This window comes from Symphodus melops, assembly GCF_947650265.1.
Source record: "Symphodus melops genome assembly, chromosome: 6".
In the NCBI taxonomy this organism is placed as follows: domain Eukaryota; kingdom Metazoa; phylum Chordata; class Actinopteri; order Labriformes; family Labridae; genus Symphodus; species Symphodus melops.
Window position 1 is genome coordinate 5720641 of NC_136696.1, and position 13373 is coordinate 5734013.

General features: G+C 44.5%; 1 protein-coding gene across 1 annotated transcript in view; it reads left to right on the top strand.

Moving 5' to 3' along the window:
• The window catches only part of LOC306824928 (myosin heavy chain, fast skeletal muscle-like), an 11271-nt gene extending 1591 nt beyond the window's left edge, over positions 1 to 9680 (top strand). The window contains exons 7-41 of the mRNA XM_079345335.1: positions 186 to 285; positions 382 to 474; positions 561 to 624; positions 704 to 802; positions 894 to 997; positions 1746 to 1884; positions 2016 to 2134; positions 2221 to 2370; positions 2472 to 2642; positions 2747 to 3047; positions 3167 to 3231; positions 3327 to 3414; positions 3508 to 3625; positions 3707 to 3830; positions 4008 to 4144; positions 4227 to 4482; positions 4569 to 4811; positions 4894 to 5070; positions 5152 to 5297; positions 5385 to 5475; positions 5566 to 5955; positions 6062 to 6188; positions 6276 to 6394; positions 6482 to 6678; positions 6929 to 7112; positions 7213 to 7378; positions 7498 to 7622; positions 7721 to 8029; positions 8118 to 8321; positions 8419 to 8544; positions 8632 to 8802; positions 8890 to 8994; positions 9080 to 9175; positions 9288 to 9419; positions 9583 to 9680. Of these exons, the coding sequence (XP_079201461.1) occupies positions 186 to 285; positions 382 to 474; positions 561 to 624; positions 704 to 802; positions 894 to 997; positions 1746 to 1884; positions 2016 to 2134; positions 2221 to 2370; positions 2472 to 2642; positions 2747 to 3047; positions 3167 to 3231; positions 3327 to 3414; positions 3508 to 3625; positions 3707 to 3830; positions 4008 to 4144; positions 4227 to 4482; positions 4569 to 4811; positions 4894 to 5070; positions 5152 to 5297; positions 5385 to 5475; positions 5566 to 5955; positions 6062 to 6188; positions 6276 to 6394; positions 6482 to 6678; positions 6929 to 7112; positions 7213 to 7378; positions 7498 to 7622; positions 7721 to 8029; positions 8118 to 8321; positions 8419 to 8544; positions 8632 to 8802; positions 8890 to 8994; positions 9080 to 9175; positions 9288 to 9419; positions 9583 to 9600 (5254 nt within the window). The 3' untranslated portion in view covers positions 9601 to 9680. The remainder of the gene's footprint in view (positions 1 to 185; positions 286 to 381; positions 475 to 560; positions 625 to 703; positions 803 to 893; positions 998 to 1745; positions 1885 to 2015; positions 2135 to 2220; positions 2371 to 2471; positions 2643 to 2746; positions 3048 to 3166; positions 3232 to 3326; positions 3415 to 3507; positions 3626 to 3706; positions 3831 to 4007; positions 4145 to 4226; positions 4483 to 4568; positions 4812 to 4893; positions 5071 to 5151; positions 5298 to 5384; positions 5476 to 5565; positions 5956 to 6061; positions 6189 to 6275; positions 6395 to 6481; positions 6679 to 6928; positions 7113 to 7212; positions 7379 to 7497; positions 7623 to 7720; positions 8030 to 8117; positions 8322 to 8418; positions 8545 to 8631; positions 8803 to 8889; positions 8995 to 9079; positions 9176 to 9287; positions 9420 to 9582) is intronic.
• The last annotated feature ends 3693 nt before the right edge of the window (positions 9681 to 13373 follow it).

A 13373-nucleotide genomic window follows, 5' to 3' on the forward strand; every position in this document is an offset into this window, starting at 1 on the left:
TGTGTGATAAGTCATATGCAGACAACAAACTAAGTACTGGATTGATTTATTTCAAAATATGTAGGTTGATAGACACTACAGTTACTAAAATAAATGTTCAAAAACTCTGCAAAAATAGATTTTTCTGAATATGTCCCCTTTAAGAAATACATCAAACAAGTTCTTAAAGTCTTTTCTATACCTAGTGGAGAATCTGGTGCTGGAAAGACTGTAAACACCAAGCGTGTCATCCAGTACTTTGCAACCATCTCAGTTGGTGGTGATAAGAAGAGGGACACATCAAAGGTGGGATACATTACTGTTAACAAATAATCAATTTCATATTTTTCCATTGGAAATAAAATTAACTATTTTTACATCAACACTAAACCACCATTACAGGGTTCCCTTGAGGATCAGATTATTGCAGCTAATCCTCTGCTGGAGGCCTATGGTAATGCCAAAACTGTGAGGAATGACAACTCATCTCGTTTCGTAAGTATGGAGGGATTTCTGTAAATCAGATGTCTTGTGACACATTGTCCATGTTCATTGATGTTAAAAAAACTTGTTCCAAATAGGGTAAATTCATCAGAATCCATTTCGGCACAACTGGCAAACTGTCTAGTGCTGATATTGAGACATGTAAGTAACAATACTAATACAATATACAAATAACTAGAGTGAAGAATTGGCCAGTGTGACTCATGAACATTATTCATAGATCTGCTGGAGAAGTCTAGAGTTACATTCCAGCTTGAGCTGGAGAGAGGCTACCATATCTTCTACCAGATGATGACCAACCACAAACCTGAGATTATTGGTAAACACATCGACTTGTTCCTCAATGTTAAACCACTCTATACATTTAATACATGACAATGCATTGAACTTTATAACCTTTTGATCTCCAGAAATGTCACTCATCACAACCAACCCCTATGACTTCCCCACGTGTAGTATGGGTCAGATCACTGTTGCCAGCATTGATGACAAAGTTGAGCTGGAAGCCACTGATGTGAGTGAACTTCACTGTAAACATTAACATAAACCCCTTTACACATGTATGGGATCTCCTGAAAAAAAAAATTCTGCGGGTCTCACCCAGAGTTTCTCCGGCCACACCTCCAGTATTTTTCAGCAGAAAGTCATAGTAGGGTCATGAGAGAACGAAGCAGCATATTTTCTAAATAATTCACTTTGCGCCAATGGGAGGGGGAGTGACGTTTCTATATTGTTACTGCTGCAGGGTACATCCAGTGTCTCAATGCGATCATTACGGTCTCCGTGCACGTAATTAAATTGCTGTAGCCGATCATATTTTCTGATGGCAAGTATGATGTTCTCCGCTCTTTTGTTGATGTTACTATTCTGTGGGACTGAACATAGCATTGACATGAAGGCAAATATTTTAATTATAGCATCGTATAGCGGACTCTGTTGCTTTGCCCACCTCTTCCACGTTGTTTTTTTACATCACATCTTAACTCTGACAGGGATCGTCTCCAGCTGTGAGATGCAAATGTGAACGGCTAGGTCAGGAGAATCTCTGGAGCATAATAATTCTGTGGATTTTATCCTAAGTGCATATGTGAAAAAGGCTAGACCGTACGTTTGTGAATCTAAATACAATTTGTACAATTGAAAGCATTTGGTGTGGACACCTCTGTATCACCTCTGAAACTGTAAATTATGCTTTTGAATGCAACATCATTAACACATGTTCTTATGTGACAATCTTTTGTTTGGACACCTCTTTCAAACAGAACGCTATTGACATCCTGGGATTCTCTGGTGAAGAGAAAATTAGCATCTACAAGATGACTGGTGCTGTACTCCACCATGGTAACATGAAGTTCAAGCAGAAGCAGCGTGAGGAACAGGCTGAGCCTGATGGCACAGAAGGTGAGATCTAAATGTTAGCTAAAACCATAGTTTTGGAACAACAAAAATGTGTTTTTTGTGTAATCTGTCTGGATTTTAGTTCACAATCAAATGCTGATTGTTTTAACTGTGAATCACTTCACCTTTGTCAGATGCTGACAAGGTTGCTTACTTGCTGGGTCTAAACTCTGCTGACATGCTGAAGGCTCTGTGCTATCCCAGAGTGAAGGTCGGAAATGAGTTTGTGACCAAGGGACAGACTGTACCTCAGGTACCTCATTTTTTATCATGAGAGGAAGTTTAGTGTTTTCTGAATACCTCACTGACTTTAATCAAAGTTTTTGTTTTCTTATTCAGGTGAATAACTCAGTGAGTGCCCTGGCCAAGTCTATCTATGAGAGGATGTTCTTGTGGATGGTCGTTCGTATCAACCAGATGTTGGACACTAAACAGCCAAGGCAGTTCTACATTGGAGTGCTGGATATTGCTGGATTTGAAATCTTTGATGTAAGCTTAATCTCCAACAGTTCAGTACCTGACTGACTTTTCATGATATGAACAGTTGTTTTGTCTGCAAAAACTAATTCTCGTGTTATGCCCCCTTACAGTTCAACACTTTGGAGCAGCTCTGCATCAACTTCACCAATGAGAAACTGCAACAGTTTTTCAACCACCACATGTTTGTCCTGGAGCAGGAGGAGTACAAGAAGGAGGGTATTATCTGGGAGTTCATTGACTTTGGCATGGACTTGGCTGCCTGTATCGAGCTGATTGAGAAGGTAACAATTACATTTGGTGTTTTAACATCAAGGTTCTTTCTATTTCTTAATGTGAATGTATGTAAATAGAAATATAATGAGATATGTCTTTCCCTCTTTTAAAGCCCATGGGTATCTTCTCCATCCTTGAAGAGGAGTGCATGTTCCCCAAGGCAACAGACACATCTTTCAAGAACAAGCTGTATGACCAGCATCTCGGCAAAAACAAAGCATTTGAGAAGCCCAAGCCCGCAAAGGGCAAGGCTGAGGCCCACTTCTCCCTGGTGCACTATGCTGGTACTGTGGACTACAACATTGGTGGCTGGTTGGACAAGAACAAGGACCCACTGAATGAGTCTGTTATTCAGCTGTATCAGAAGTCCGCAGTTAAACTGCTGGCTGCTCTCTACCCTCCTGTTGTTGAAGGTAGGAAAGTCAAACATTAAAATAAAATAAATGTAATGTCGATTCACTTCATTTTCAACAAAATGTACATTATTCAAAACACTAGCATTACTTTATGTGAATGTTAAACATATCAACAGAGGCTGGCAAGAAGGGAGGCAAGAAGAAGGGTGGTTCTATGCAGACTGTGTCTTCACAGTTTAGGGTAAGGTTTTGAAGACTTTGTTATGAAATTACCTCTCACTCATACTACAAACTGATGTGTATTAAATAACATCACTTTAAATTGTGGATCTACAGGAGAACTTGGGCAAGCTGATGACTAACTTGAGGAGCACTCATCCTCACTTTGTGCGTTGCTTGATTCCCAATGAGTCAAAGACTCCAGGTACATAGAAAAGATCAATTGAATAGAGTCTTTGAGGAATGGTTGTATGTTGTTGTTAAATGTTTAATGACTGTAATGAATGTCTTTTTACAGGTCTGATGGAGAACTTCCTGGTCATCCACCAGCTCAGGTGTAACGGTGTACTGGAGGGTATCAGAATCTGCAGGAAAGGTTTCCCCAGCAGAATCCTCTATGCTGACTTCAAGCAGAGGTATCTAGACATATTGTGCATTTTTTGATAAAGAAGGTTTAAAAGCACCACTCACACTAACAATGAACTCTCTTATAAAAGATACAAGGTACTGAATGCCAGTGTCATCCCTGAGGGCCAGTTCATTGACAACAAGAAGGCTTCAGAGAAGCTGCTTGGATCAATTGATGTTCCTCATGATGAGTACAAATTTGGACACACCAAGGTAAGATACGTTAAGAATGTTTTTTCTCTTCAGTGTTCTACTTGAAGGGATATGATGTTTCTTCCATTTTGTGAGCATGTTACATCATGACTCATGACTGATGATTTCACTTACTATCTATCTTTACTTAATGTAGCCTTTTGCAGTATTCATTTTCATCCTTGTATGTTTGTTTAGGTGTTCTTTAAGGCTGGTCTTCTGGGTACCCTTGAGGAGATGAGAGATGAAAAGCTGGCATCTCTGGTCACCATGACTCAGGCTCTCTGCCGTGGTTACGTCATGAGAAAGGAGTTTGTGAAGATGACAGAGAGGAGGCATGTTGGACAAAGCTAGTTTTTAATAAAAAAATGTCACACAACAAAATGGTCAGTTACACCATCTTCCTCTTTTCTGTAGGGAAGCCATTTATTCCATCCAGTACAACATCCGCTCATTCATGAATGTCAAACACTGGCCATGGATGAAAGTGTACTACAAGATCAAGCCTCTGCTCAAGAGCGCTGAAACTGAGAAGGAACTTCAGCAGATGAAGGAGAACTATGACAAGATGAAGACAGATTTGGCTACTGCCCTGGCCAAGAAGAAGGAGCTGGAGGAGAAGATGGTGTCCCTTCTGCAGGAGAAGAATGACCTGCAGCTGCAAGTCGCATCTGTAAGTCTTCATTGATGAACTGATATGCTGTTTCATGTTATCCAATATTGATTTGCTGACGTTTTTTTTTCCTTACGATAACCTAGGAAGGAGAGAATCTGTCAGATGCTGAGGAGAGATGTGAGGGTCTTATTAAGAGCAAGATTCAGCTGGAGGCCAAATGTAAAGAGATCACTGAGAGGCTGGAGGATGAAGAGGAAATCAATGCTGAGCTCACCGCCAAGAAGAGAAAACTGGAGGATGAATGCTCTGAGCTCAAGAAGGATATTGATGATCTGGAGCTTACCTTGGCCAAAGTGGAGAAGGAGAAACATGCCACTGAGAACAAGGTCTGGGTTTAGAAATCTGTCTCATCCATCAAGTTCCATCTAAACACTTCCCTCAATGACAATGTCTTGCTTGCAAATGTAGGTGAAGAACCTGACTGAGGAGATGGCCTCTCAGGATGAGAGCATTGCCAAGCTGACCAAGGAGAAGAAAGCCCTTCAGGAATCTCATCAGCAGACTCTTGATGATCTGCAGGCTGAGGAGGACAAGGTCAACACTCTGACCAAGGCCAAGACCAAGCTTGAGCAGCAAGTGGATGATGTAAGTTCCTTCAGAAGTCCTTCAGAACGGAAAATAACATGGTATTGAATCCTGATGATTAAGTAGTATACTATTGTTTAGCTCGAGGGGTCTCTGGAGCAAGAGAAGAAGCTGCGTATGGACCTTGAGAGAGCCAAGAGAAAGCTTGAGGGTGATCTGAAACTGGCCCAGGAATCCATAATGGATCTTGAGAATGAGAAGCAGCAGTCTGACGAGAAAATTAAAAAGTAACTGTTTATTTCAACAAAAGCATACACAAATGTTATTATAACAGCATGAACTCTCACTAAGAAATGTATCTATGATTCCTTCAGGAAGGACTTTGAAACCAGCCAGCTCCTTAGCAAGATTGAAGATGAGCAGTCATTGGGTGCTCAGCTTCAGAAGAAGATCAAGGAGCTTCAGGTAACATATTGTGTTACAGTAAACAGAATACATATTGTTTTGTTTGTAAAGTGAATGTTTACTGAAAGACAACATACCTACATTCAACAGGCCCGCATTGAGGAACTGGAGGAAGAGATTGAGGCTGAGCGTGCAGCTCGTGCCAAGGTTGAGAAGCAGAGAGCTGACCTCTCCAGGGAACTTGAGGAGATCAGTGAGAGGCTGGAGGAGGCCGGTGGAGCCACTGCTGCCCAGATTGAGATGAACAAGAAACGTGAAGCAGAGTTCCAGAAGCTCCGCCGTGATCTTGAGGAGTCCACTCTGCAGCATGAAGCCACTGCCTCTGCTCTTCGCAAGAAGCAGGCTGACAGCGTTGCTGAGCTGGGAGAGCAGATCGACAACCTTCAGCGTGTCAAGCAGAAACTTGAGAAGGAGAAGAGTGAATACAAGATGGAGATTGATGACCTCTCCAGCAACATGGAGGCTGTTGCCAAAGCAAAGGTAGACAATGCATAATGTCCTACTTTAATACTTTAGTTAGTATAATAAACATTTACATATTAGAAAACAAATGGTTACTGATATGATCTCTGTTTCTCATCATCAGGGAAATCTTGAAAAGATGTGCCGTACTGTTGAGGACCAATACAGCGAATTGAAGACCAAGAATGATGAAAATGTCCGTCAAAATAATGACATCAGTGCACAGAAAGCACGTCTCCTGACAGAAAATGGTATGTTAAAGTTATCGGTGAAGAGTCGTTGATTATTTTGAAATGTAGAAAACACAAACTAAAGTTTCATGATATCTTTCTGTCAAGGTGAGTTTTCCCGTCAAATTGAGGAGAAAGAAGCTCTTGTCTCCCAGCTGACCAGAGGCAAACAGGCCTTCACTCAGCAGATTGAAGAGCTGAAGAGACAGATTGAAGAGGAGGTTAAGGTAAGAAAACTTTCAATTCTTACTGATACCCTTGTACAGTATGTGTGATTTAATACATTCCCACACTGATGGCATTTCTTACTTTAGGCCAAGAATGCCCTTGCCCATGGAATGCAATCAGCCCGCCATGACTGTGACCTGCTGAGGGAGCAGTTTGAGGAGGAGCAGGAGGCAAAGGCTGAGCTGCAGCGTGGAATGTCCAAGGCCAATAGTGAAGTGGCTCAGTGGAGAACCAAGTATGAAACTGATGCCATCCAGCGCACTGAAGAGCTTGAAGAATCCAAGTACGTACAGTTTAAATTGTTACATTTCAAGAAAAACAAAAAAAACCCAAATGTTTAAGTAAAGCATTACAGCTTAGCTGAAAATGACTAATGTACTGCCTGAACTGTTAGTACTCCTTTCACTAGTTTAAAATTTCAACATGTTGGAGGATTTCATTAATTTGCATTAGTATGTGGAGAAAACATTATCAGTGCTCTGCTAAATGGATTATTAAAGTTTTCACTGAGACCAATCACACTTTTCAAACAGGAAAAAGCTTGCCCAGCGCCTCCAGGAGGCTGAGGAACAGATTGAGGCTGTCAATTCCAAGTGTGCTTCTCTGGAGAAGACCAAACAGAGGCTCCAGAGTGAGGTGGAGGACCTCATGATTGATGTGGAGAGAGCTAATGGTCTGGCTGCCAACTTGGACAAGAAGCAGAGAAACTTTGACAAGGTAACATTTCCCTCTATCAACTGTACTCTGTACTCAAAGACACACTACGGTTATTCACCATTGTATTAATAAACAACTAAGCAAATGAATGGCTTTTTAGGTGTTGGCAGAGTGGAAACAGAAGTATGAGGAGGGTCAGGCAGAGCTTGAGGGAGCTCAGAAGGAGGCTCGTTCTCTCAGCACTGAGCTGTTCAAGATGAAGAACTCATATGAGGAAGCTCTGGATCAGCTGGAGACCATGAAGCGTGAAAACAAGAACCTGCAACGTGAGTTCATACTGCATACTACAGAAGCACTGTATTCCATTTGTTTTTTCTCACATTGCATTCAATACTTAGTAAACATTTGAGGTTTCACAATACAAAACACATGATTCTCTCTGCAGAGGAGATCTCAGATCTCACTGAACAGATTGGTGAAACTGGAAAGAGCATCCATGAGCTGGAGAAGTCCAAGAAGCAGGTGGAGACTGAGAAGTCTGAGATCCAGACAGCTCTTGAAGAGGCTGAGGTACAATTGTTATGGGAAAATCCTCTGAAAAACATTTCAAAATCATTATGGACACACGTATTTTAAAGATTTATATTTTAATTCTTTAAATTCATTAGGGAACTTTGGAACATGAAGAGTCCAAAATCCTTCGCGTCCAGCTTGAGCTCAACCAGATCAAGGGTGAGGTAGACAGGAAGCTGGCTGAGAAGGACGAGGAGATGGAGCAGATCAAGAGGAACAGCCAGAGGGTGATTGACTCCATGCAGACCACTCTGGACTCTGAGGTCAGGAGCAGGAATGATGCCCTGAGAATCAAGAAGAAGATGGAGGGAGACCTGAATGAAATGGAGATTCAGCTGAGCCATGCCAATCGCCAGGCTGCTGAGTCCCAGAAGCAGCTGAGGAATGTTCAGGCACAGTTGAAGGTATTGAATCACACAGATTTTGATCGAAGATTGTTGTCAGTGCACTACTTGGTATTCAAGGGAATATTTTCCTGCCATTTTTCACTAGGATGCACAACTGCATCTTGATGACGCTGTCAGAGCTCAGGAAGACCTGAAGGAACAGGCTGCTATGGTAGATCGCAGGAACGGTCTCATGATGGCTGAAATTGAGGAACTTAGAGCTGCTCTGGAACAGACTGAGAGAAGCCGCAAAACTGCTGAGCAGGAGCTGGTGGACGCAAGTGAGCGTGTTGGTCTCCTGCACTCTCAGGTGATTTTACTTTAATACATGTACTTTTTAATTTTCTGAACAACTTTGTAAATCCATCTTTTTTCTAAATTAATTAAACTATTCAATTTTCTTTTAGAACACAAGCCTGATGAGCACCAAGAAAAAGCTTGAGGGTGAACTGGTTCAGGTCCAGAGTGAAGTCGATGACACAGTTCAGGAAGCAAGAAATGCAGAGGAGAAGGCCAAAAAGGCCATCACTGATGTAGGTTTTTAAAAGATTCTTAATTTGTACGCTGGCTTAATGCGTCTTAATGAGATGTTTCTTAACATTAAATGCTGTTTCCTCTAGGCTGCTATGATGGCTGAGGAGCTGAAGAAGGAGCAGGATACCAGTGCTCACCTGGAGAGGATGAAGAAGAACCTTGAGGTTGCAGTCAAAGATCTGCAGCACCGTCTGGACGAGGCTGAGAATCTGGCCATGAAGGGTGGCAAGAAGCAGCTCCAGAAACTTGAGTCTAGGGTGAGAAAATCCTGTTCAGAATTTGTACAACTGGGGCAAGACTTTGAAAGATTTACATTTACATTTCTTTTTTTGCTTTTTCTGAAGGTTCGTGAGCTGGAGACAGAGGTTGAGGGTGAGCAGAGACGTGGAGCTGATGCTGTTAAGGGCGTTCGCAAATATGAGAGGAGAGTGAAGGAGCTGACATACCAGGTATACAGTCACTTAGACATTGGTATCAAATCATTATTACCTATATATTATGTAAAAATAAAATGTATCGAACCTATTATCATAGACTGAGGAGGACAAGAAAAATGTTTCAAGGCTGCAGGATCTGGTTGACAAGTTGCAGCTCAAGGTGAAGGCCTACAAGAGGCAGTCTGAGGAAGCGGTAAGAGAGTTTTTCATATAAAAGTAAAATGCCATTTTCAAACCTGATTTTTAAACCATTTTATCCTTGTATTTCTTATATTTTGAAATGTCTTTTTTTTTTATCCTTTTAGGAGGAGCAGGCCAATGCTCATCTGTCCAAGTGCAGGAAGGTCCAGCATGAGCTGGAGGAGGCTGAGGAGCGTGCAGACATTGCAGAGTCCCAAGTTAACAAGCTGAGAGCTAAGAGCCGCGACTCTGGCAAGGTATGTTAGTGTTTTATATCTTAGTGCTTAACAAATAAATTCCCTCCTAATTTCTCATTAAATAAAATCAGGAATAAAAAACACATCTTGTCTTAACCTACACAACCATTATGTGCATTAAGGATTGTACTGTATATCTTGATTGTTTCTTTTGTTTTGACAGGGAAAAGAGGCCGAGTGAAGCTCTTCAGTTGATGGGCTGTTTCTAATCATATAATATGATGTGAAAAGCACCATAATAAAATATTCTCTGATCTTACATTTCTTTGTGTGATGTGTTTTCATCTTTTTGCTCAAATGGAGCAAATGTCAACCGTTAGGTTTTGTTTTTGGTGGACCCCAAAATGCAGAGACAAAGACGAACCAAAATAGTTTTAACCAAAAGATATTTAATGTTCCAAAACAAAAGAGCAGGCAGTGAAGGCAGGAGGCTGGCTGGCTCTACGATCCAGGAGGCACACCAGCAAAAACTAGAAAAGAGAAAAAACAAGTTCAGTCCAAAAATGTTCACAAAGCGAGAGCACAAAAACTAGAGACTAACTACCAACTAGAGAATATCAATGACTTGCTGTATGCAAACATGCCACTACCGAACGAGACGGAATTATCTGGCACAGGAGTAGGGTGACAGCCAGGCTTATATGGAGGGGTTGATTAGATGGAAGACAGGTGTGCCTCGTCTGCTGCCTGGAGGAGCCAGCCACACATACCTGCAGAGGAGAAAAGAACAGAGAAGGGAGGGGGAGAAAGGACAACACAAACTCACACAGAAAACAACCAAACAGAACTGAAACCTCACAGTACCCCCCCCAAGGGACGCCACCTGGCGGCCTACCAGGCTTGTCTGGAAACCGGCTGTAAAAGTCATTAATCAAAGACGGGTCCAATATCAGGGCGCGAGATATCCATGAGCGCTCCTCTGGCCCATAACCCTCCCAGTCAACTAAAAACTGGAAGCCTCGGCCTCGCCTACGCACATCCAACAGTTGCCGGACTGAAAAAGCCGGGTGATTGTCAATAATCCGGGGGGGAGGAGGGGGTTCGGCCGGAGGACAGAGAGTGCTGGAGTTGACAGGCTTCAGGAGTGACACGTGGAATGAAGGATGAACCTTCAACGAGGGGGGAAGTCTTAAACGAACCACACAGGGATTAATAACCCGCTCGATCTCATAAGGGCCAATGTATCTGGGTGCCAATTTCCGGGACTCCACCTGGAGCGGAAGGTCCCGAGCGGATAGCCATACCTTTTGGCCGGGTTGGTAATCCGGGGCCGGAGTGCGGTGACGATCCGCCAACCTCTAGTTCTGCAACGCAGTCCGGGTGAGTGCAGCTCTGGCTGCGCGCCAGATCCGTCGTGCCTGTTGTAGATGCCCCTGAACTGACGGAACAGCTACTTCTGCTTCCTGTGCTGGAAAGAGGGGAGGCTGAAATCCATTAGCTGCCATGAAGGGGGACATACCTGTCGCAGATGACACCAGGGAGTTGTGGGCGTATTCGATCCAGGAGAGATGGGTGGACCAGGAAGCAGGAAACTGGCCAGTGACACAACGAAGTGCCGATTCTAAGTCCTGGTTAGTCCGCTCCGTCTGGCCGTTGGTCTGAGGGTGGTAACCGGAGGACAGGCTGACCGACGCCCCCAACGCCTGGCAAAAAGCCTTCCACACCTGCGCGGAGAACTGTGGACCCCTGTCCGAAACAATGTCCTGCAGTATGCCATGAAGTCTAAAAACATGCAGGGTGAGCAGAGAGGCTGTCTCCAGGGCAGAAGGCAGCTTGGTCAGAGGAACAAAATGCAACATCTTAGAGAATCTGTCAACAATTGTCAGAATGGTTGCGTTACCTTCACGGAGGCAGACCTGTGACAAAGTCCAAGGCAATGTGGGACCATGGCCTGTGAGGTGTAGGGAGAGGACGAAGCAGGCCAGCTGGAGCACGGTGTGACGCCTTACTGCGGGCGCAAACTGAACAGGCTGACACGTACTCCTTAGTGTCCGCTGACATGGACGGCCACCAGAAGCGTTGTCGTAGGAGGCTCAGGGTCCGATGAAAACCTGGATGGCAGGCGATCTTCGATGCATGTCCCCACTGAAGAACCTCTGACCTAGCAGCCGGAGGTACGAACAGCTGAGCAGGCGGACAATCCACAGGGGGCTGGTGATGTTCTTGGGCCTCCTGGACCAACCTCTCAACGTCCCAACGGGCAGCCCCCACCACACAAGAGGACTGCAGGATGGTTTCCTCCGCGACCTCCTCAACCGGTGGTGAAAACTGCCGAGACAGTGCATCAGGCTTCACGTTCCTAGAACCTGGGCGGTAGGTGAGTGTGAAGTTGAAGCGTCCCAGGAACAGAGCCCAGCAGGCCTGGCGTGAATTAAGCCTGCGGGCAGAACGAAGGTAAGACAGGTTCTTGTGGTCTGTCCATACCACAAAGGGATGATTTGAACCCTCCAGCCAGTGCCGCCACTCCTGCAGAGCCAACACGACCGCCAGGAGCTCCCAGTTCCCCACATCGTAATTCTTCTCAGCTGGGGTGAGACGTCGGGAGAAGAAGGCGCAGGGATGCAACTTCTGATCCGCGGCAGAGCGTTGGGAGAGAACAGCCCCCACTCCAGAGTCCGAGGCATCAACCTCCACAACAAACTGACCAGAGGGGTCAGGGTGAGATAAAACGGGGGCTGACGAAAACAAACTCTTTAACTTAACAAAGGCCCCTTCTGCTGCAGAAGACCAAACGAAAGGAACCTTCACCGAGGTTAGTTTGGTCAGTGGTGTAGCAACTCTACTATAATCGCGGATAAACCTACGATAGAAATTGGCAAACCCTAGGAATCTTTGAAGTTGCTTTCTTGTTGTAGGAGTGGGCCATTCAGCCACTGCCTGGACCTTGGCAGGGTCGGTCTTGATTTGCCCCTTCTCTACAATAAAACCAAGAAAACTAACTGAGGACACATGAAACTCACACTTTTCAGCCTTTACATAGAGTCTGTTCTCTAATAGTCTCTGCAGCACAAGATTTACGTGCTGGACATGCTCCTGAAGCGACTGGGAAAAAATCTAAATGTCATCCAGGTAAACGAACACAAATCTGTTGAGCATGTCGTGGAGAACGTCATTAATGAGCGCCTGGAAGACGGCAGGGGCATTAGTTAACCCAAAAGGCATCACAAGGGGGCGCCGATAGCTCAGCGGCAGCGACAGCGCGCGTACCATGTTGCGAGGATTCGGTCCTCGCGCGGGCGGCCCGGGTTCGCGTCCGGCCTGTGGCCACTTTCCCGCATGTCTCTCCCCACTCTCTCCCCATTTCCGACTCTATCCACTTTCCTATCAATAAAGGCAAAAAGGCCAAAAATAAATCTTTAAAAAAAAAAAAAAAAAAAAAAAGGCATCACAAGATATTCAAAATGCTCCAATGGTGTATTAAAAGCAGTCTTCCACTCATCTCCCTCCTTGATTCTCACCAAGTGGTAGGCGTTTCGGAGGTCCAACTTAGAGAACACGGTGGCCTTGTGGAGGGGGCCGAAGGCAGAGTCCATGAGGGGAAGAGGGTACTTATTCTTAAAGGTGACGTCGTTAAGTCCCCTATAGTCAATACAGGGCCGCAAAGTCTTGTCCTTCTTTTCAACAAAGAAAAATCCTGCCCCTACAGGAGAGGATGAAGGGCGGATTAGTCCGGTCGCTAACGAGTCTGTAATGTACTTCTCCATGGCCTCCCTCTCAGGCCTGGAGAGGTTGTACAGTCTGCTGGATGGTAGAGGCGCGCCGGGGAGAAGGTCAATACCACAGTCATAAGGTCTGTGTGGCGGCAGTGATAATGCGCGATCCTTACTGAAAACCTCCTGGAGGTTGTGATATTCAGAGGGAATGGACGAAAGATCAACTGGTTTAGGAGGACTAGGTGTGGTAGTGGTAGGTATCGCAGAGTGTAGGCAATGAGAATGGCAGAAAAGGCTCCAA